Below are 25,112 nucleotides of genomic sequence, written 5' to 3' on the forward strand. Positions count from 1 at the left end.
CCAATATCATGAATTACAAGTTTGCCTCACGGCCATAACAATCTGTGCAACACACAACATCCTCTGACCTTTCAATTGGATAAGGAAAAAAACCCATTTTAAAAGGGGGGGGTGAAAAGAAACCTGAGGAAGAGCAACATGAGATGGTTCCCTCTTCCAGGATGGACCATGCAAAAGATGTAATGTGTACAGAATTGAGACAAAATTACAGGCTGTAAACATGAGTTGCCACCAGACAGAAAGGACCGGAACAACACGACGACCTCTTCCCCCATGATGAACTAGAAAGAAGGACAGACTGAACATATACGTGAGGCAAAACCAAGCACATTATTCACACGTCTAGGAGAAGGAAACAAACCCACAACAGGAGAGAGAGAGATGTTGACAACATGAACACAAGGGAGAGCGAGGAGAGAAACGAGGAAGAGACTGGGACTCTTGGAGGACAAAGACCTAGATCCAAAACATCTGGAATGGGGCACAGACTCTCAGGAGAGAGGACAGGACAGTCGATGGTCCCGCATAGAGAGCTTGAGTGGACAGGGAGGAGAAGAGAGACATATAGGCACATGGCTTGGGTGGTCAAGTGCTTAAGAACAAACAGATGCAGTGGGTTTCAGGAAGTTTACAGTGATCTCGTCAACGGTGCAACATGGACTATACTGTAAGCACTAGGTTTAATTGATTCACTGAGACTGACCCGCTGGTGGGAGAATGGTAACAGGTAACAGCAGCTTGGAAATGGCTTGAAAGTGACTGCTTGTTAACATGCAGTGTTAATGGGCCGTGTTGCAGTCACTATTTCATTCTTGTTCTGTTGTCTGACAACAGAAATAGAAAAACATGTAAATCACTGTATTAAAATACTGTATATGTGAACAGACAGTAGCAGAGAAGCAAACATAGTGGTCAGAGCGAAGAGCATGTGATGGAATATAAGAGATCGGACAGAGGAGGTAGGAGATTTATGATTTTGTATGTCATTAGAAGCACATTAAAGTCGGATACAACATGAATAGGCGGCCAGTGAAGGGGAGCTAAAAAATTGGTGTAATGTAATTTTCACCTTGTGAATCTGTCTATGTGTCGTCATGGCAAAGTGAGGTCCTTGAGAGACCCACTGTAGCAGGAATTACCACGGGAGCGGTTTTGAGTACTTTGGCAGGTCTGTCTGTCTGATTCTCTGGGCAGATTTTGCGACTGTAATAACGTCACAACTGTGCAAGATACAGTCACAAAACTTTACTGGTGTGTAGTTGAGATCAAAATGAAGACTAAGTTTAAAAATGGTTGTGGTCTGACCCTGTAGTAATGACTACTGAGTACTCATGTAATGATGTAGTAATAACTACTGAGTACTGACAGGCGTTGCGGCAGGTGTGACCCCGTAGGAAAATGGTCTCTATTTATTTCTGCTGCTGTCGTGATACAACGAACATCTGAGTTGGAGTTTGTTTATTCACAGCACTATCTAAAAGCACTCAGGTAGCTTCAACACAACATTATAACACTAAGTTAAGTAAAGAAACCTCTTGATTTCATACTTTATCAGCTTTATGCAGCCTGCAGCTTAACATTCTGGGAGTATTAACATATTGTTTTAAGAGATACCGGCATATCATGTTAGTGTGCCCTGCACTCTTCTGGCTTGAAAGATGTAAAACAACCAACACTCGTAATGCCCAGTACATTTAGGGGTCCATACCTGGTATATACCAAGGAAAAATAACAGTTGAATATCCTGGCACTACAGCAGGGACACTATTATGTAGCAAGCATGAGTATAAACTGTGCAAATCTCCTTGGTATTGATCCAGTAATTTAATTCGTTGCGGATTTGAGCAAATTCTACTTTCTTGTCTACTTGTCTTTGGTCTGCATACACTGTGCTGTATTATGCGATGACGTAATCTCACACCTTTATTTTGAAAACACACTGTTCGGAAGTGGCGTTCTGCATTTGGCATGCGCATATTATCGAGGAAGAAAAACACCAGTGTGAACCGACGGCATAGAATTGTAAACATTAGCAACCTGGGCGACTTCTGTACGTCGTTAGGATGGAAATATAAGGTAAACCCCGTTTTAAGCATGCATACTTTTAGTCAGATAGTTGTCACTACTAACAATACCATTACATGCCGTTTCGGAAGCGTTGATGTTAACTTAGTTAATTTTAGCATTACAGTATATCATATCGCACCCGCGGTTTCTAACCTGATGCTGAGATAGTCTCTCCAGATACCCTGGACATTTCGGCTAACAAATTAATGCCTTCATATATTATAACATTTACTTTGGTTGTGTGGGTTCACTGTAACTTTGTTCGTTAGCTTTGTAGTCAGAAAACCTGTGGATTCCCTACCTCCGAGCTAGCGATAGCACATAGCGTTCCCAGACATTCTCGGGAAAAGATCTAATGTTAGCTAGCTCATTGATTTTTATAGGTCGTCTCGAATAAATTTAGACTCGCAAGCACGCGTGCCTGCTGTTTATCTCATTAGTTTCTGCCACAGCCGAATGAGGTCTTAATCATACCACACCATTGGAAATTGTGTTTAGCTAATTGGTTAGCAGACTGCGTATCCGGATCGGTCTGTCTGCTAAAATTGCTAACCAGAAGCAGTTAGCATATCTGAGCCACTTGTTAGTCAGAAGAAGAATGAAGCTAGCTAGAAACAAATAACACACATGGAGCTACTGTGTATTAACGTTATATGGTGTGATAAGACTGGCAATGGGGAAATGTTGACACAAAGCTGATGTCAATATTCAGTGAGCATCTGAGCTGCTGTCTAGATGATCCAGTGGAACAGTATCCGTTTTGCCTTCCCGTTCTCCCACTGATGAATCTTGATTTGTGATATGGTCAATAATGTGCGTGTAATGTTACCTGGAAACTGGATTTGTGAATCAGCTGCCGGAGTTAAGCCGCTGTCTGGAGCCCAAACTGTTTTAAATGTCAAATGGACAGTGATTTCAATAACAAATGACTGGAGGCCCGAAGATTTCAATTTGTATTGCAATAAATCAGTAACCCATTCACCCACCAACAATGCAACTAAATTACGTTTTCCATTCATTCTCTTAACTTAACGATTACCTCAATACGAAGAGCACAGATTAATTCTATTGGACTGCTGAGTTTTACACAGTATAAGCGTTCTAACTACTCGAGTGTAACACCTGAGTGTAACTAGCAAATATACCAAGTTAAAAGTGTATTAATTGCATCTGTAAAATGTATTGCAGCCCAATACAATTACTTTCTTATAATTACTACCTTGCTTGTAGTCGATATTGTTTTTTGTGTCTGTGTCAGAAAAGTGAGGTTCCAAGTCTGTGGTCATTTTTGAGGCTGTATTTAGTGGTGGTGTTGTATGGGATTGCACTGTAATGAACGGTGTGTTTTTTTTTTTTTTTTTTACACTATGTCCACCCCCATTTAAATACATGATGGGAAACAGCAAACCAGAAATGTTACCACAACTAAATTACTCCAAATGACCACTAAGTTGATTAAACACCTGTTTGACATGGTGTCAACAAAAACCATACATTGTAAACTTTACAAAGGCAGGGTTTATTGCATTGTGTTTGATCGCAATAGATTGTACAGGCCTGTCTTCAAAAAAACTGGTGACTTAGTGTAGGCAAACACATCAATCTGATAAAATGGCTCCAGATCAAATTCAGTAGATATCAGGACAGGGATATGTCACAAACTACAGTGAACACTGAAAGAGCATTAGACTGCCCTCACAAGAAGATACCATAGTTTCTCATCAGCAGGCTGAACACATTTTCCAAAAGGAATCGTGTAAAACTAAGTGGACCAGATGTAAATTTTGGAAAAGGTTCTATGGCAAACATTACTGCATTGATATGCAATTTCTAAACTGACTATAAAGAGAGACTGATTTGTTTTTTTTTGGCTTTGTAGGTTAACCTCAAGGTGTGGGACCAAACATTATTCATCAGTGCATGGAAGCAAAGCCAATGCGCAGGTAGGTGTGGTATTGAAGTATAGAGTAATGTCTAGGGGTTAGAGGCAGTGTTATCAATGTAGTGCCTTTGTCGCAATATTTACTGACATTTCGGACCCCTTTAGCGGCTTTTCTTCATAAAAGCATGTACCAACAGATAAACCTGAGCTAATTTCTTTAGAAAAGAGGTGCAAGTTTTGCTCCGCAATGGCAAGGCTGAGCTTTTCCACAGCAGGCACAGCTCTCTATGCAAGTCATTCAGTTGACAGTGTTGTAGCTGACACAGATGTGATTGAGGTTCTAACTTCTCTCTGAGTGATCATTTACAAGTAAACATAGCCAAAATCACAACGCAGCTGTTGTCCTTAACTTATGTGTGCGGTAATTTTGTCCGACGGCGTCGTGGTGATATTATAAGGATTTCAGCAGTGCAGAGCAGCAGCTTGGAAATGGCTTGGAAGTGACTTTTGGTTAACATGTAGTGTTAATGGGTCGCGTTTCACCTAGTATTTCATTCTTGTTCTGGTTTCTGACCACAGAAACAGAAAACATGGAAATTAGATCAGCTTTATTGGGAATTCGGCTGTTTTAAAACACTGTATGTATGAGCACAGACAGGTGGAGAGAAGCAAACAGATCAAATATGCGGTCCAGCCATATGCTCGGCTTTGACCTGGTCTTGTTAATCAAAACTTAGACTTAAGGTCACCATAACCACAAATATCCACTATAGTAAAGAAATTTGTTCAGAAGTAGTCTTATTAAAAGATCCTGTCTGAACCCCCCATGACTCAGTGACACCTGTCCAACTGGTTACGTCACCACATAAGCTTGTGTGCTAGCCAGACAAATCCCTGCTATACAGTTTCCCCCTGATCCCCTAGTCATTGGGGGTTCTACCAAGAATTTCACCCACCTCCCAACCCCCAGAGGAGTGGGTGGATCTGACCATAGCTCTATTGCTTTGCTATGGCTTTTAATTTAAGCCTGTGGTCAGCGTCTGTCCTCTGACAGTTTAATGGTCGGATTGAGAGTTAGGTGAAGGGATGATGATGTTGAGCAGGAAATTCGAACTGTTTTTTTATAGTCTGAGAAACATTTGCCGGCTAAAAATAAACTAGTGCCCTCACATTGAAGGGAACCACCAACTCCAGGTCCACAAATCAAAAATATAAACTGAACTGAATAGATTACCAGATGTACTTTTAAGGGGAATGGACAAGTTACAAGGGAAGAGATTGACATTGTGATTTTGGAAATTCTAAACTAATTTTGGAAGTCACTCACAATTATTAATCTCCCTCTTGCCTGTATATTTAAAACAGTGTATCCTTCACTCTAATTCAGTAGTAGACTGGCTGGCTCCCCACTGTGAGATAAATATGCAAAAATCTTGGTTTATTGCCTTAAAGAAAACAAACAGAGAAGATAGCTGTAATGCATGCGGCTTGCTTCTCCCTGCTCCACCTTAAAAGAACTCCAACTTCTTCACTTCTGCCAGTCTCCCCATACAATGAGACCCACAGGATGTTGGTGTATGTGATAGAGGACAACATGTGATTAAAATACCCAAGCCTCGTTTTGGATGATCGAAAAACAAGTAAATCAGACTCCAGGTCTGTTTCCCTCGAAAATCTGCACAAACTTTGACTGAGATCTCAAAAAATATTTCTCATATAAATAGCAGAATTACATGTTTTGGAATGTTTTGTGCATGTTGATATTACTAAGGTGTAATGTTTGAAAGTTATATCTGACATTTATAATAGCAGTAATGGTTGATGTTCTGATAACTTGAATTCCCATGGTGCGATACCTGTCATATTTGGTGTCATTTAACAGCATTATTCATGATGGTTTTGGAAAAATTACTTACAAATCTATATCTCGTACGACATACAAGATATGTCCAAATTTAAGTATAGGAACATCTGTTAATAGAGGTATAGTCTTAGTGTTCATGCCAAGATGAGGGTCAACTTCTATGGTTACTGCCACTTTAACCCAAAACTAGAAAGGTTCGGACATGCTTTGTCCACAATCTTAGGCCTTGCTCTAATGCTTTCTCTCATGCTTTCGCTTGATACCATTCTCTTAATACTTCTGGACCTGAACACTCTTCTCCACGTCAGCCTACATTACTGCGTCTTCTCCTGAACTGAACTGAACTGAAAAATTGAAGATGGAGGAGTGAAACAGTAAAGACTTTTTCTGCAACTTCTAAAGCCTGTGACGTGTCAGTCCCGAGTTTCATCTGGCCAAACGAACCAGGCCACCCCACACTGAACTACTGACAACAGCTGAGACACAAATGATCTCTCTCTCTCCTCTGTGAACCCGACTTGAGCTCACTCTTCCATATGCTGTGATTGTCTCAGCAGCCGATCTAAAAATTGTCATCTGACTGGTGTGGGATTTCCAGCGCCACCTCAACAGCCTGTGGTGTTGCCAAATGTGCATTAAAAGCTGTCACCACCAGTTACATCTAATAAATGGACTGCACATAAATAGCTTTTATAGCTTTTCTAGTCTTATTGACCACTCAGTCCGCTTTATACTACATGCCGCATTCATCCCAGTCGCACACACACTCACAAATTGGGGTTCAGAATCTTGCCCAAGGACACTTCGACATGCGGACTGGAGGAGCCGGGGATGGAGCCACCGACCTTCTGGTTACTGGACGACCCACTCTGCCTCCTAGGCCCCAGATGCCGAAGACTTCTTCAAAGCTCAGGGGTTGACCTGAACCAACCAAAGACCTGCAAATCTCAGAGCACGTGTTCAGAACCCTCTGACTGGTCCCGTTTTATCAGATGTTTGTGACAGTTTACGTTACAATACTGAAATACTTGTTTTAGTGCCCATTTTTTCAAATGGAGGAACCCTTTTGTGTCAGTCACTAATATACCGGGGGCTAATGACCCCATATTCTCAGGCCTGCATTGACACCCAGTAAGTTGATGAATTGATACCCTTTGAATTTTACCTAGGCGAGTATAGTAGTGGTCATGTAAGAATTTACCTTGTTTGTGTATGCTATGTGACAGAAGGATGCTGCTTTTGTTATCTTTAATGGTATAGCACATGTTGAGATAGTTGTGTACCATCTGGATGGTAGCTGATACTATATGATAATGGATATTAGCATTATCTCTTCAGGACTTGACTTTCGGGGCCTAAGAATAGCTGAGTATACCTGTCAGCCTCAATGTGTGACATGCTTCTTGCAATAGGTTCCTCCATTGCCCCTTTGACAATGGAATGTAACCCATTACACCTTTTCTTTCTGAAAGTAATAGAAATTGTAATTAGACCCATCAGTCCTGATTGGACTAGTTTGCTGACAGCACATCATGTATAACTACTTGATAGTGTCTTACCACACCAACTGTTTGAAGACAAAAACTTTCAGTTTATTTATTTTATGGTCACTGCAGGATACTGGGAAACAATTGCTGACCAAATTGCCAATATTTAATTGGTGTTTCACCTACCAAAATAGTGGCCTAATTCTTCTTGTGACACCTCACTTGCACGTGTCACTGACTCAAACATTTAATTCATAGGATCTGTTTTTGATGTGTAAAGCATGATCCCTTCTCCATTAAGAGTCATGATTATGTAGTAATAATAATTAATGTTCTGATAACTTGAATTCTCATGGTGTGAGACCTGTCATTTTGGTGTCATTTAACAGCATAAATCATGATGGTTTGGGGGAAATTACTTACAAATCTATATCTCGTACAACATACAAGATAATTCCAAATTTAAGTATAGGAACATCTGTTAATAGAAGTATAGTCTTAGTGTTCATGCAAAGATGAGGGTCAACTTCTATGGTTACTGCCACTTTAACCCAAAACTAGAAGTGGTTTGGACATGCTCTGTCTATGCCCTTAGGCCATGCTCTAATGCTTTATCTCTTGCTATTGCTTGATACCCTTCTATTAAAACTTCTGGCCCTGAACACTCTTCTCCACGTCAGCCCACATTACTGCCTCTTCTGAACTGAACTGAACTGAGGAATTGAAGATGGAGGAATGAAACAGCAAAGACTTTCTGCAACTTCTAAAGCCTGTGCCGTGTCAATCCTGAGTTTCATCCGGCCAAAGGAACCAGGCTACCCAAAACCTAAGTACTAACAGCAGCAGAGACACAGATGATCTCTCTCTCCTCTGTGAACCCGACTTGAGCTCACTCTTCCATATGCTGCGATTGTCTCAGCAGCCGATCTAAAAAATTGTCATCTGACTGGTGTGGGATTTCTAGCGCCACCTCAACAGCCTGTTGTGTTTGCCAAAGGTGCATAAAAAACTGCCTCCACCAGCTACGTCTGGCTGAAGACTTCACCTACCTGAATGCTGAACATTCTGCTGTATGCGGCCCACTAAAGTTCAGATGAAATGACGAGCAGATACTGCCAGTTGACCTGCATGGTGGTCTGCGGGAGACTGGCTACAGATTGGCTATGGGTGTCATGGGGCAATCCAAGTGTTCTTACCAGAAATGATCTAACTCACCTCTTCAAGTTGTAGCATCCCTAAAGCGTCATAGTCTTCATAGTTATCATTGAGTAGCCTGTAGCTTTATTGTGTTTTCCCATTCTTCGAATCTATTCCTTTTATTTACATAAAACTCTCATATTCAAAGTTGGTTTAGCCATTGATTACTCCCTTGCACTCCCATCTTTGATTATTAGTTACTGATCATTTATTTCATCTTCTACTATTATACATGGTTCTCATTGTCAATATCCCTTCGTTATCTTTGGTGTCTGTTCTTTATATGTGTAACTGTTTATAAAAACAGTTACATTTTCATTTATTTATAATTAAATTATATCTGAAAGAAGTTGTCCGGACTCTTTTGTGTGTGTAAATCTTTAAATACCAAAATGATCCTGTGCCCAAAGCTCTAAAAAAATATGGACTTAATGGTTTAAATAGGTTTAAACTGTCTATCTAGTGGCCAGTGACCCAACTAAATTTAGGTCAGCTGATATCTACAGACCGAGACCTTAGATCAGGTGTGTATAATGATGAGAGGGCTGTGAATTAACAAGTATACTGCCTATATTTGTATGTGTAACACATGTTCTGTATTTACAAGAACCTGATCGTCAAAGCTTGTCAAAAATGCGAGTTTAGATTTTGCTATCAAATAAACCATTTGCAGTTTTTCCAGTTGTGGAACCCAGTGTTTTACACTGTCACATCCCTTTCTTCTTCAAAGTTAATAAAGGATCTTTCCTCATATGCTTTTTTTTGCTACTGCATTTAGAGCGATTTGTAATTTAAATATTTGTGTACACATTTGTGTACACAGATGTTTCCAAACTCTGTACCGGTACATTAACAGCACCAACTCACTTGACTGCGAAAACATTTTGTTTTTAACAAGATGAATGTGTGGAGCTCAACAAGATGAGTTATGAAGATATCAATTGAAAATCAAGTATATATTTACTTGCTTAATAAATGCCCATCTGGTTAATGTCAAGGGCCACCAGCGCACGCCAAGACGCCACTGGAATGGACATCACCAGCCGCTGTACTCTGGGGGACCCCAACAAACTCCCTGAAGGGGTCCCCCAGCCTGCACGCATGCCCTACGTCTCGGACAAACACCCACGGCAGACCCTGGAGGTGATCAACCTGTTGAGAAAACACCGTGAGCTCTGTGACGTGGTGCTGGTGGTGGGTGCCAAGAAGATTTACGCTCATCGTGTGATCCTGTCTGCCTGCAGCCCGTACTTCAGGTACCCAACGAGAAAAATTGTTTTTATTTCACATCTGTTAAAGGTAAATATATTTGGAAATCAATCTATTGGCCAATGAATTAACATCAAAGTGCAGGTGGAGTACTTTAGAGTGCTGGCTGTAACAATATTATATCTCGATTTATTTCCATGTTCTTTACAGGGCCATGTTTACTGGAGAGCTGGCTGAAAGCAGGCAGACTGAGGTAGTTATCCGTGACATCGATGAGAGAGCCATGGAACTGCTCATTGACTTTGCCTACACCTCACAGGTACCATCGAACAGTGTTTTATTAATATTTGGAATCAGGGATTGGTGGTGTGTTGTTTGCTGTTACATTAAGGCTCACAAAACGGCATGTGACACTATTGATTGGAATGCATATGGTTATATGCACCATAAGAATGCAGACGATTACCTTGAAATAGCCAAATATCAGGTTGGTGCAAATTAGTGTTGCTACCAGCTATAAGAGGGACATGACAGGTACCTTTGCCCCTGCAGAATCCGGTGAACCAAATAAAACATTTTAAAATGGATCTGCATTAGTCACTCAGAGGCTATTTGCATTTGGACAAATACAAACAAGTAAGGGAGCTTTTCAAATCTGCTGTAAATCAGTTTAAATAAATTTAATCATATCTGCATGTACGACCCAGGGCATCAGTTGGAGTAAACAGAGCTTCCAAAGATTTTTGTAATTCATTTTACTGTTGAAATGTCAGTTTGCTGCTTCTAAACTACACCATCCCACCAATGGAACGCTTTGGCCTTGGTAGCAGTACTTTAAGTGTGTTATGGTCAGTATCTGACTCAATCTTCACACAACGTTGACAAATCATATGAAGATCTGTGTCTCCTGATACTATCTGTACTTTTATTGCCAAAAAAAGACAAGGCTAATTAACTTTGGCCTCTTGCACAAAAATTAGGGTTTCTGTTTAATGATGTTGAGATTACTTATGGTATACTCTCTCATTGGGAACTAGTATTGTTTTTCTGTTGGTTTATTTGGGGTTATTATTTAGGGCCCACCGAGCAACTGCGCAACTAATTATTTATTATTAGTGTAAGGTCTTAATTGACCACAACTGACTGTTGTGTTTTATTTCTGCAACATGTACACCACTGGTGGCCTCCACCCAGGGAGTACATATGCAATACGTGAATTGTGCCTTATCTCAGTTATGTAAATGATAAAATAAAATAAAATAATAATTGAATAAATCTTCACACACTTTAGTAGGATTCATCTAAAATGGATTTGACAAGTGATTTTAGGTTAAGTAAGGAAGTTGGATCAAAACAGTCTAACTGCTGGGTAGTCAGTTTCCTTTCAGAAAATATGTCTTGAAAAAGACCATTACAGATAAATCCAAAACAAGGTAACTGAAAAGTTCCGATCAGGAGAAGGATACAACAGCATTTCCAAGGCACTGCATATCCCTGCAGCTGTAAACCTGCACACAGCAGGTCATCTGGTGTGTCTGTGCAAGAAGGCCATTAAGAGGCCTGGGGACGGTGAGAAGATGCTAGAGGGTTCCAAGACTGAGATGGGAGACAATGTGCATATCAGCTGTTGCCCTGGTACTCTCCCAGTTTTAGTTTTCCAGTAAACTATATGTGAAGAGTCTGGGATGTCCTGCCCTCTCTGCTCTTAGGTGACTGTAGAGGAGGGGAATGTCCAGACGTTGCTCCCCGCAGCCTGCCTTCTCCAGCTGGCTGAGATCCAGGAGGCCTGCTGTGAATTCCTTAAGAGGCAGCTGGATCCTTCCAATTGTCTGGGCATCAGGGCCTTCGCTGACACACACTCCTGCCGTGAGCTGCTCCGCATTGCAGACAAATTCACCCAGCACAATTTTCAGGAGGTAAGAATGTAGATATATGAGAACAACTGTCCACAGTCCCTTAAGATTCTTACAAGTCACATGTAGCACTATGCTATAAAAATGATGATGATGAATATAGACATTGCAGAAAAGGGCTTTACTTTCCATGTCTTTGGTCGTTGTTGTGCACACAGGTGTGTGTAAGAACATAGTTTAAAAACTCAAACAATCTGGTTACTGCAGGAAAATCAGCAATAAAATGGATCCTGCGCATGTGAACAACTGGTCCTTATTGAAAGCATGTGGAGTGTAGCATGTGTCTGTGTTTACATACTATGTTTTGTCATCACTGCACAGTTTACCTGCCCTTTTTCCAAGCCTCAGGAACAGTGCACACAGTAACTAATATGGTCGTTGGTGTGATTCTTTGTTTGACAGTGTAGTTTCACTTGGGGTTGTAAACATGGAAAAAGTGCAGTCTATTGAGTCATGATTACAACCATCAGTTTGAGGCATGTGATTTTGGAGGCTCGTGCTAACACAGCACAGAAGAGGGAAGCATCACATTTAGAGGACTTTCATAACTTCAGTTTTTTGCTTTTCATGATAAATATAGGGTGGATTTTTTGTAAAAAAGAAAAAGTGATGGGAGACTCTTCTTCAGTGCCACTTTGTAATTTAATACAAACATTTATATCTACCCAAATGTGTAATTTATGTCTACCCAAATGTGTAATGTGTAAGTACAGACACTGTTTGTGCATATAGTTCGCATGATTTCTGGCTGAGGCCTAGGTAGCCCTTTTTCCCAGCCAACATTTTGACTTTGACATTAGCAGGAAATGCACAGGTGTTACGAATAACATCAACATCATCTCTGTTCCAATATCATGGCCCTCAAACTGAATGTAGCCATTATTGATGCTATTAATCACCCCTGATTTTTCTGTGATGGCAAGTCGAAATTTCTGCTGAAATGATCTATCAGCATAGAAAATAACTGTGGATTTGAGGGTCCTCTAAAGGATGTAAAATGATAATTATGCCTCTGTGCCGGCGACAGTTATGGTTGGAGGCATTATGTTTTCGGGTCGTCCTTCAGTCTGTCCATATGTACGTACCTAAGTCCCATTCTCATGAATGCAATATCTCAGGAACGCCTTGAGGGAATTTCTTCAAATTTGGCACAAACGTTCAGTAGGACTCAAGGATGAACTGATTAGAATTTTGGTGGTCAAAGGTCACAAAAACATGTTTTTGGCCATAACTTGAGAATCCATTCACTATTATGACAAAATACAGTAAATACCTTTTATTAGATTACTAATTCACTACGTATATTATATGAATCTGGACAGACATGGATATAAACTGCAACTGGCTGCAGAGGCATACAACCGCAAGGCGGTAACTCTAGTTTCTTCTCTTCAGCAGCTCTAAGGATTTTGCTTAGTACAACCATAAAATCAGCCAGTAATATATTCTATAAAGACAATGTTCAGATTGAGGAAATCTTCTGGTGTGTGAACAGAGGATAGAAAACAACACCGAGTTACTGACGGTTTACGAGAACAGCATCATGATGAACTATGATGGTTAAAAAGTGTTCAGTATCCCAAGAGGCAAACATCCCTTCCAGCATAGAGTTAGATATTGGATCTAGACTTGAGCTTACGTTATTGTTTGAACAGGCAACACTTACAATCCACACTGTAATTATTTGGACAATTACTTTTTTTGTTGTTTAGGCTCTGAGCTTGAGCACATTCAATTTGTTTCAGCTTTAATTTGAATAGGTTTACAACAATGTCGAATTGATTTTAATATTAATATATATAATATTATTGCCCAGAGTCTAGGGGTTCAAAAGTAATTGGACCGATACACATGAAGTCAAACAAAATATTTATATTTAACATTTTGTGGAAAATCCTTTGCAGTCAATGACAGTCTGAAGTTTTCAACCCACCGACATCGGCAGACACTTTGTATCTTCTCTGGTGATGCTCTATCAGATGTTCTCAACTGCAGCCACCTTCAGCTCTTGCTTGTTGTGGGGTCTCTCTGCCTTTAGTCTGGTCTTCAGTGAGTAGAATGTGGCCCAGTTGGACTGAGATTAAATGATTGAATCGGCCAGTCGAGGATATTCCACCTCTTCACCGTGACAAACTCTGATGTTGCTTTGGCCATACGTTTAGGATGTTGTTCTTCTGAGTGATGAAATGTCGTCCAATGGGTTTTGATGCTTCAGGCTGAATCTGAGCCCAGAATGCTCCTGTATACCTTTGCATTAATTCTGTTGTTTCCGTCAGCAATGAAATCATCAATAAATGCCAGTTTGCCAGTTTCATTGGCAGCCACTCAAGGTCAAGCCATAACACAGCCACTACCATGTTTGACAGATGAGGTGGGGGCTTTGGGTCATGAGCTGTTTCTTTTATTCTCACCACATCATTCGTCTATCGATAGAGGTTGATTTTGTTCAGAATTGTATAGTTTTCTTTTCTGTATTCTTTTACAAATCGCAGCCTGGCCTTTCTATTTTTATGGTTTACCAGGGGTTTGTATCTTGTGTTGAATCCTTTGAGGTTATGGTCATGAAGTCTTCTCTTGATCATTGACAAGGAAACATGTACACCTACATCCTGGAGAGCATTCTTGACTTGCTGTGCAGTCATAAAGGGGTTTTTCTTCACCATGCAAATGATTTTCATCCGGACAACTTGTGCTCCTTGGTCTACCAGTTGTTTGCCATTTTCTAGTTTTCCTGTACACACCTACTTTTTCAGAAATAACCCAACTGTTGTTTTGGCAAACCAACTGTCTTTGATATCTCTGATAGATTTTTGCTTCTTCACTTGCATGGTCACATCTTTCTCCTCATATTGACAGACAACTTCACCTCAATCTGAATGGCAACTCTCAACTATCAATCAATTCCGATCTAAGTATGAGCTCTTTTGTAAATGAACTAAAGTTGAAACAACACACAGCTGCCAAAGAAACATTTAGCAGCCATGTGTCCAATTGCTTTTGAACATCTGCAATTTGGGCACTATGTATTAAAAGGGCTATATCTCGCACACACTTGGTGTTTTTGATGTAAACCCACTCATATGCCACATGTCTGCACTGCACTGAGATTCTATGATAATACAGCTTTTGGGTTTGTTACACTCTTTGCTGAATGTCCCAGTAAAATGTTCTGTAACTGTTGAATTCTTCCAGAAGAACATTTTTCTACTGGAGTGAACAGAACTGAGTGGATTGACATGGTTGCTCGGTTGACATATATTTTCGAAAAGTCTTAATTTACCCAGAGTTCACTGCAAATCAATCCTACTTAAGATAGTCAAGAAGTAGACAGCTTTATGCAACTAATTAATTTTTACATCTGTCTGAAGTCTGACTATTCGTTGGATCTAAGCCATAGTCAGAATCTATCTTTGTGAAACCGGTCCCTGAAATAAATTCAGTGAAGGATCCGCATCCTTCAGTCTGGCTGGAACACGGTCACCTGATCTGCCTTCCAGTGATGTCTCACAAGTCAAAGAGCTGGTAGTACCATTTTACAGCTAATCTGAACAGGTTAAACAGCTACATCTGGTGGACAATTTTAATTATTACATTTTCTGGAAACGGGTGACAGTGTTAGTTTTGGTTTTCCAAAATTGATTCGGTTGATTATTCACATTGGTGATAGGCAGCAGACATTTAAACTTGTCATACCTAAAAAAAGAAAACAATATAGGATACAACCATTATTAATTTTATTAATTACATGGGTGTTTCTGCTGCTATGACTTGTCAAGATGTCCACCAGTAGAAAAGTCTATTGTAAATCATCAGTCAGTTGTGTACAGTACATTATGAAACGATTGGGAGTTGTGTGAAAATTGGCATTTAAGTGAAAGATCGTTCACAGTAAGAGAGTAAGACAGAGATTTGAAGAAGAACAGACTTTCATTAGATTTACTGATTGATCTCTAGAGAATTTGAATGAATGGGTTCTCTCTTTGTGGAAGAGCTGCTAACTAACTGTTCTCCTCTGCTGCGTGCTAGGTAATGGAAAGTGAAGAGTTCATGCTGCTGCCGGCTAACCAGCTGATTGACATCATTTCCAGCGATGAGCTCAATGTGCGGAGCGAAGAGCAGGTTTTCAATGCTGTGATGGCCTGGGTGAAATACAGTATCCAGGAACGCAGACCACAACTACCCCAGGTTTGTTGCTGGAAAACATATCCTAACACAACCATTACAGCTATTGCAGCCTTTATGGTAATTGGTGTACCAGCCACGCATTAATTCTAATCATTACTTTCAAAATAATCTGCTGTGGCAATAGTAAACTTGCGGAATTAAATGGATGTTGTATGTTTTACAGGTCCTGCAGCATGTCCGTCTACCGCTCCTCAGTCCCAAGTTTCTGGTGGGCACTGTGGGTTCAGATCCTCTCATAAAGAGTGACGAGGAGTGCAGGTGGGTTTCTGTTTGTTTACATAAAAGTTGTAAAACATTCAAATATTTTTGGTGGAAAACTGCTGCTTTTGCAGATCGAGATCTGAACATTGAGCTTAAAAGAATGGTCGAGTTTGAAAAAATACCTGAAAGGAGGAAGGAGGAGACATCACCCTCTATTTTACCTCCATTTTACATGCTGATACAGTGGCAATGTTTAACTTTGATTTATGATGAACATCGTATAGATCATGTACTTGCTTTTCTGTTGTTTCAGAGACCTGGTTGATGAGGCTAAGAATTACCTGCTGCTGCCACAGGAGAGGCCACTGATGCAGGGCCCCAGGACGCGGCCCAGGAAACCCATCCGCTGTGGAGAGGTACTTTTTGCGGGTCAGTACCTTCATGCACTAAAATCACAGCCAAAAATATTTACCGTTTTCAGTTGGTTTATAGTACTACGATGACACCACTGCCAGTGTGGAGGACTGTAAAAAGTGTATCATACTGAATGAAGTGACTCACCTGTGCAAATTTGCAAGTTTTATACTGTGTACTCTCTCTTCTGTCCCTTGTCCTGTAGTCGGTGGCTGGTGCAGCGGAGACGCCATTTCCAGCGTGGAGCGTTATGACCCTCAGACCAACGAGTGGCGGATGGTAGCATCGATGAGTAAACGGCGATGTGGAGTCGGCGTTAGTGTTCTGGATGACTTGCTGTATGCGGTGGGAGGTCACGATGGCTCGTCGTATCTCAACTCTGTAGAGAGGTGAGGCATGATCACTCAAGCTTTCGCCGGAGACCGTTCTGTCTCCATTCTCTCCATGGCTCTCCAATCTTTATTATTCAGATTTATAAAAGTAAAATGAATGGCCTTTCTGGATTCCATTTCTGTTTTCCAGATATGATCCTAAGACCAACCAATGGAGCAGTGATGTGGCTCCTACAAGCACTTGCCGTACCAGTGTGGGTGTGGCTGTCCTTGGTGGTTATCTGTATGCTGTAGGAGGACAGGATGGGGTTTCCTGTCTCAACATTGTGGAAAGGTATCAGTCAAAACTCTCGTGTATAGGTCAAACCTGCTGTCTTGGCTTAGCGTTAACTCTTTCTTCATTTTCAGTGTTGCAACTCCCATGTCTGGACATGCACCCACTTCACATACAGATTTAGTAACCATATATTAACTTCTGTATTGATTATTTAAAATGTGAAAATAGTTCTATGTAATTGGACACCATCCTTCCTGTCCTTCAGATATGATCCTAAGGAGAACAAATGGACTCGTGTGGCCTCCATGAGCACCAGGCGACTGGGTGTGGCTGTGGCTGTGCTGGGGGGTTTTCTGTATGCTGTGGGAGGGTCTGATGGGACGTCACCATTAAATACAGGTATGGTACTCCATTTCTGAAAATCACAGGATCACAAACACTGAGCTGTAACAGTAGTGATTATACACCAAAGAGAGGTTCCCTGCCAATTCAGCCTTAATCAGCTGAAGGGTTTCTAGTTTTCCTATCCTTAGCTTTTATACCTCTTAAAGTGGCCCCTTTGAGTTTTCTTGTAAACAAACAAAAATTATGTTTACATTCGGTGTTACTCATCAAAACGCATTGTGCGTATCCTTGAGGTTTAACAAACCTGTCAAGTGCATTTCCTTCCTAATCAAACATTTTCAACGCCATTTTTTAAAAAGTAATATAAATCCTGCGTTGTTTACATCCATGTGTACTACCTTACACTATTCCTCTTCCCTGCCTTTGTTGGCATGTTGCTGCATAAAATATATATGTTTTATCGCCACCTGTTGATCAGTGGAATAATGTAACACCATTGGTATTGACTGTGCATTGAACCACTCACCTGCACATTCAGAACTGTAGCCCAGTTGTTGAAATAGAAATACATCAGACTACGCCATTAATTCTTACTCAGCCGTCTGACCGCCATTTAGTTTACTGTTATTCTATAGTTTTGATTCTTGTCTTCCTGTCTCTCTCTTCTCTTTAGTGGAACGCTACAACCCTCAAGAGAACCGCTGGCACACTGTATCGCCAATGGGGACCAGGAGGAAGCACCTTGGCTGTGCAGTCTACCAGGACATGATTTACTCTGTTGGAGGGAGAGACGACACCACAGAGCTGAGCAGTGCAGAGCGATACAACCCCAGGACCAACCAGTGGTCTCCTGTGGTGGCCATGACATCCAGACGGAGCGGGGTGAGTGAGTGAGTGAGTGAGTGAGTGAGTGAGTGAGCGAGCGAGCGAGCGCGTGAGTGAGTGAGTGAGCGAGCGCGTGAGTGAGTGAGTGAGCGAGTGAGTGAGTGAGTGAGTGAGCGAGCGTGTGAGTGAATAAGCGAGCGCGTGAGCTGTGGTGAATGGTCAGCTGATGGCAGTAGGAGGCTTTGATGGGACGACGTATCTCAAAACTATAGAAGTATACGACCCTGATGCCAACACATGGAGGTATGTGGCACTTGAGAAAGTCTACAAAATATGTTAACATGGTACAACTGTGAAACTAAACAATACAGCAATAATAGCAGTTAGCCAGCAAATATACATAAAGCAAATATTTAGATATAAACATTATTGTAGTAATAAATAAATTACACTATTAGAATAATATGTGATTTATTGTAAAAGTGTAAATGTTTGCAAATGATGTGATGTCTATCTGATTTTTTCCCATCAGTAGCAAGCAGACATCAATTAGTTGGTCCCCAAAAAAAACAAACAAACATACAAACCAAATACAAAAAAAACCAAGACGAGTAAAGCCTGTAGTCAGATGGCATATTGAAAGTGTGGGGAACAGTGACACTTGTTCTCGGCTGAAAAGCAGTAAGACCTGGGATGTCACATGGCTTAGAATGTGGACTGGAGTTCTCTGTACAGTCCATTCCACATGATTAGACCTTTTATGTACCACAAAGCCCCTTTACATAAATGCATTGATATCATGTATACACCTGCTACAACATTGAATAGAATGTAGATTTTGAACTAGAGATACTGTATTTATACAGTGAGGTTCAGGTGTGATTACAAAGAAGATTACGTTTCTATGGTCATATTGTAGTATATTCTGAAGTAATATTACTCAAAATATTACTGACGAAATAGTTTTTAACATGTATCTAATTTACAATAACTTTTCTGCTGTGATGCAAACCTATTTAAGTTTAACACATCTAATATTCTCAAACTGCAGTCTCACACAGTGCAGTTTCCATGGAAAGAAGACTTGAGGGTAGAGGTTATATTGGGATCATCTGAGCTGCATCTGCCTACTTTTTATTTAATATTCAGATATGCACCAAGAACTTAGTGCAGCATTGGTATCAGATGATATCAGCTTTATCGGCAAAGCGATATATCATCCATCCAGGATTGTTTTTCTGATAATATTTAGAACATAAAGTTAGCGTGTTAGTGAGCATAAGCCAGGTAACACAACTTGTCCAATTGGCTTCCAGTGGTTAAGACGTGAAAAGCGCTGAGGGATGTCAGCCTCTGTTAAGGTGAATGGAGTCTCAGTTGTTGTGCTTAAGTATTCATCTCTTAACAATCTGGATAACCTCAACAGTTTTTGTAAGAAGTACTTTCTATCAAAAAAATAAATTTTGATGGTGAATTTTTTCCTGAGACTCTTGTCTGTAATGTCAAGACCAGTCTTCTCTTGACAGTAAAGAATATTGATACTGTATCATTATTGACCCCTGTGGGTGGACACACATTGGATATTCAGCTGCAAAACAACATTCTTATCATCATCATTAAAAATCATTTTAATTATTTAACATCCTGTTTTAGCAATAAAAGTGAAAACTAAACATTAGTGTAAGAATTTTAATCTAATGTGATATCCTGTTGTGGCAAATTTAGAAGTTAACCACTACATCAAAATATTATGAAAGTTACAGGACATGCCACCACAAAACAACACTTAGATCGAGTGATCACACACACACACTCAAGAAGAGGTGAAAATGAGATTGATTAGACCTTTACATGGACAGGCCTACTAAACTATTCATCATAGCAGCTCCAACAAGGTAATAAGGAATTAATTTTCATTGTCCCACTCCTGCTTGTCTTCCTCTTCTAATCTGCCATTTGATTGTCACCTCTTTCCAGGTTGTACGGAGGAATGAACTACCGCCGGCTAGGTGGGGGGGTAGGTGTCATTAAAATGACTCATTGTGAATCCCACATATGGTAACACCACCGCCCCAACCCCCCCCACTCACACACTCACTTCCCATCACGTTGCAAGGGATGCCTCTTTTCACCAACTCTCGTGCCTCCAAAAGACACGCTGTTAAGTCATGCGAGGATCAGAGAAACGTGGGGGGGAGACGAGACAGAAAGAGAAACAAACTTTTGAACTCTATTCATCCCCATCCCCCCTCTCTAAGGTGATTACCTTTGGTTGTCTTCGATTGACCATGGTCACCGTGAAGTGCACTGAGAGCAGAAGTCTACAAAGAACCATTAAGCTTCCAGTTAGGAGAGGATGGTCCTTCTCCTGTGACCTCTCCAAGTGTCCATCCGCCAGGCCTCTCGGCCTGGGACATTTGAATGGAATGGAGCTAGACTTGATTGAGTTTGCTGTTCGGGGAGATGATTTTACGTTTCTGAGGTTTAAGAAGATCAAAAGCATCAGGTCACTGGAAGAGGGCTTTTTTCAGTCTTTCCAACTGAGATAGCCTCCATCAGCATCCCTTGTCTTAAAAGGCCTTCCCCGAAATTCTGGCTCATGACAACTGCCCTGAATGAGTTAAGAAACCGCTAGAAGACCAGAAAAGCTTCTGTTTATTGTGTGAAGTTTATTATTTCCTGGAGACACAGCATTGATACTGACTGCTCCCTCACTCTGTCTCTCCTAGGCTTTAGGATTTGAAGTATACACCTCAGCTGTGGCTGTTAGGTCTCTGGGCCTCATGTGTAGCATTGAATACTGGTAAAGTGTGAAGTAGTTTCCTTCTGCATTTAAGCTGTCACTTGGATACCCAGAACAGATTCTATCTCTTTTTGCCACCAAGGGAGATTATTAGCAGGAGAAGGAGGAAGCCACTGCGACTCAAACTTACTGTCACTCAGTGGGACTGCTGCACTTTACAGGAGGCTACTGTAGCTTTCTGTTAACTTGGATGTTTAAAGATTTCAGTTCAGATGGTCACATACCATGTGGCCTGTTAGACAACACAACCCTTAAGTGGAAAGATCTTAGACACCAAAATCATCCAATCATGTCGCTGGTTTATTGATGGCTCCAGCACTGAGCCTTAAGGCCACAGTATGCTTAAAACGAACCAGGTCATCTCTCTGTGTCAGGTGAGAAGGTTTTTATACCTCTCCTAAATGGCAGCACTCAAAGGCCTGCCATCATAGCCTCCTGCTGGCTGCATCACGCTGCTTTTTGCGGGACTTCACAGTCTCAACACATTGTAATAAGTGTACAAATGGGTATAACGATGTACATTTTTTGACAGTCTTTCTCCTCGAAGACAGCATGGTGTTGCACTCGGTTCCATGCTTTAACGGTGTTGTGTGATACAAGGGAAAAAATGAGAGCTTTAAAGTTCAAACCCTGCCTACTTTAACACAGAGAGCTGGCCAATCACTGTGTAAGGTGGGTGTGCTTGTCAGATTGTCTGTTTTGGAAAGTTACAAAAATTGTCCCCTGGATTCTGCCATTGGAAAGGGGTTTTGAGACCATGTTGGATGATCTGAAAAACATTTCGTTTGAAGTGCCCTGAGGTCTTAACAGTGTCATATAGTGTGTTTTGATTGTATGTTGCCGGTGTGACCTCAGAAGTGGATAAAGTTAAAAGGATAACGCTGGTGATATTATTATTTGTTGTCAACAACTCCCATGGAAAGACCAAAACCAACAAGGTGTTAATCTTTCAGTACTTTCCAACTTTTCAGCCTGTCTGTCCATTAATTCATCTCGAAGACGTTTGGCTCAGCATTATCCTAAATCCTGGTTAATGTAGTTTTTAACATTTTAACATTACTCAAAGAGGAGGAAATTGTGCATTTGATGGGACTACTTTCAGATGCGGATTAATCCACATTTGATTCTCTGGTGTGGGTTTTTTTTTTTTTTTAACCAATGGAGCTCTATGACACATAGGAATAAGATACTATATCAGGTTTTGGTAAAACGCACTACTTGTTAGTGGGATACATTAATTGTTGGTTTTGGAGTTTGCATGGAATTTGTTCACAGGAAGAAAAATGCACAATATAATCAGACTTACCCTTTGTTATAATTTAAAATTAATCCCTAATGTAAAATCAAGCCCTAATGTGTTGGATTGGAGATTGGAAAATCCAATATAATACAAACATGCTGCTTTGAAATACTACATTACTACATTACCCTGTTTCCATACAGAAGTGAGAGATTGTGTGTTTACAGCCCAGGTCATAAAATGACTTACAGTTGTTGGTGTTTGCGTTGAATACGGGAGTCAGTGATCTACCGTGGACCCAAATGAGTATAGTATCTCTGTCTAAAAAAGGGCTGCTTAAGCCCATGATGCAAGAAATACGCTCAGTTTCACATTAAAAATTTTATGATCATGTAAATATTTTATGTCATAAGTTTTTCAGGCATCCGTTGAAGATGCTGATCACCTCCGGGTGATAGATTTACCACAACATGGACAGCGCAGATGCTCCAGTTCAGTTGAGAAACGTTAATACAGACTGTTGGATTCTCAGTCATTTAATAGTACATTGGATAGGACGGCATCATATAGTCTAATCATATTTCAAAATTCAGTAGTTTTGTAGTATATAAAATGTGAAGATTTCATTTTTCTGATGTTCCTTAGTGGCCTTGGTAACAAGAATCAGGGAGCTGTTGAACCCAGAATTAAACCCACTTTATGTAGCTGGATTATTATTACACCCTTGTAACATCAAAATCTGGCTCCCGTCCTGCAACAAATTCAAAACATTGGAGAGAAAAATAACAGTGGCCTATGAACAATGCAGCAAAGCATATTTAGCCCAGTTTGTCTGTAGAAGAATTAACCACATTAATATAATTCTTAACTTTATATGCATTAATAAAATAACACCAACTTCTGCAGTAGTTAGCGATTGTTTTTCTTTACACAACCATGGGGTTTTGAGACACAGGTCACTTTTGTTCTGCATACACAGTTTCCCATATTTTTGTTTTCTAATGTCCTCATATGCAGTACAGTGGAACAGCACCACCGGCTGGATGACAGTTATAGTGCAGTACTGATATGGACGATCCTCTGCAGTTCTCTTAATCTCAGCTCACACTTTGAGTAGATGGTGGATTGGCTTGTGTTAATCTTATCATAATTTATTGCACTGTGATTGGAAATGTATTTTAGATTTTATCTTTTTTTTTTCTTAATTGTATTTTTTTTTTATGGGTGTTTAACTTTCCAGATTTGGGGGTGGGGGTCTAAAATGATCGCAGATCAACTTGGGAATCAGACATTTCAGGCCTCACACTGATGATGGCTTTGACGCTGTGCATTTCTTTCATAGATGCGACACTACATGTTTTGACTTTCTCTTTGTAACATCACAGTTCTGCACTTAAAAAAGTGTGCGGAACAAATGCATTGCTTCAAGTGCCAGCTGACAGGCTGTTGTTATGCATTAAGATAGCCACGTGTTGATAAGCAAGCAGGTCCTCACCTGAATACTAGTGTTAATGTTCAAATCTAGATTTTGTCGGGTTTTCGTTCTCTCGGTTAGTGGGGGGGTTTCAAGTCACAGGAACACTGTTAGGCTGATAATGTGTTTGCTGAATGCAAATCTTCATGTTGAAAATGTTTATGCTTTTGGATGTTTTGCAGTCCCATACAGTATATTGATGTTCACATGACATGTAGAATCTGACCATTTCATGTATTTTTCCAAAATTGAAACATTGGTACAACACACTTTACATACCGATTGTGAAAAATGCTTAGTGTCTGTCTAGTAGAGGGAATATAATCCCCTTTGCTGAAGAAAACATTATGCAGTCTGGCCAACTGTAATATGCTTTTTCTGGAAAAATCTCCAAGTATATGTTGCTGTTTTTCACTGCCACAGCATTACGAGGAAACCCCACTCACTCAAGGTTTTTATTGAGATAAAGGTTATTGCTTTGGTCCGGGGCCCCCCCGGTTAGCGTCCAGTAGCTGTCCTGTGAGAAGCGTATTTTTACAAAAACAAAATACCTTGTTTTCAACTTTGTGACTGTATTTTTCAGAGAATGCAAGTTATCTTCAAATTTCCAGAAACTGCTCGACTGCTCTTATTTTACCTCTGCTGATATATCTTTTTTTTCTCAACATCTTCAACTCTAGTCTTAATTTTCTTACAACGGCTCTGCTAATGCATTTTATAGATAAGTAAGTATCGATTAGGCCGTCTTAGACTAAATTAGTACTACTGTATTTGGCTCCCAAACTGAGTGAGTTTCCCTTTAATCGTGAGCTACTAATGATGCATTTGTGACTGTGATGAACCGAAATCAACCAGCCTTCACTCATTAGACTATATTTAACTATCTTGTTTTGAGTAGCCTCTGTGCAGTCTGTCCTACACGTGACCCAAACGTGGTTGTGATCTCTGGTGTCTGTTTCCATGAATCAAGCAGCCATCTCTCAGCTGTGATCACTACAGCAGTTCTGGACCATGTTCACTATGACAAGGATTAAACTTTTTCCCTGGAAAACAATGTGTCTGTTTCTTTATGAGAGTGGCTGTAGAATATGACTGTTGTCAGAAGCATAAAGACAAATATATGAGAGAGAAATGCTGTTGCCGCTATAAATGTGAAGTAGTTCCAGTCTAGCAGGCGGCAACAAAGAAGAACATTTTATTGGTAACTTTTTTAGGGCTTTACAGTTTAAATTTTCTCAAATTATTTTATTTTTGTGAATGAAACTTTAAAGGGTTTGCAGGATACACATTTACCTATCTTCTCAGGCCTAGCGGGGATAGTAGAGATGACCATTAATGGCATGCTCTACAAGCTGACTGCATTTGCACCATGTCACAAAACGACCATGCAGGCAAAG

General features: G+C 40.4%; 1 protein-coding gene across 1 annotated transcript; it reads left to right on the plus strand.

Annotated features, from left to right (window-relative positions):
• Nucleotides 1-1,933: 1,933 nt before the first annotated feature.
• klhl20 (kelch-like family member 20) lies at nucleotides 1,934-24,756 on the plus strand. Its single transcript, XM_040143396.1, is given in 14 exon segments — nucleotides 1,934-2,076; nucleotides 3,947-4,010; nucleotides 9,496-9,753; nucleotides 9,917-10,025; nucleotides 11,416-11,622; nucleotides 15,646-15,804; nucleotides 15,968-16,062; nucleotides 16,319-16,434; nucleotides 16,625-16,808; nucleotides 16,942-17,085; nucleotides 17,294-17,427; nucleotides 18,047-18,271; nucleotides 18,405-18,501; nucleotides 20,176-24,756. Coding segments are annotated over 13 exon segments (1,836 nt in total). The 5' UTR covers nucleotides 1,934-2,076; nucleotides 3,947-3,987; the 3' UTR covers nucleotides 20,261-24,756.
• The last annotated feature ends 356 nt before the right edge of the window (nucleotides 24,757-25,112 follow it).

The sequence above is a fragment of the Xiphias gladius genome, chromosome 14 (genome assembly GCF_016859285.1).
Source record: "Xiphias gladius isolate SHS-SW01 ecotype Sanya breed wild chromosome 14, ASM1685928v1, whole genome shotgun sequence".
In the NCBI taxonomy this organism is placed as follows: Eukaryota; Metazoa; Chordata; class Actinopteri; order Istiophoriformes; family Xiphiidae; genus Xiphias; species Xiphias gladius.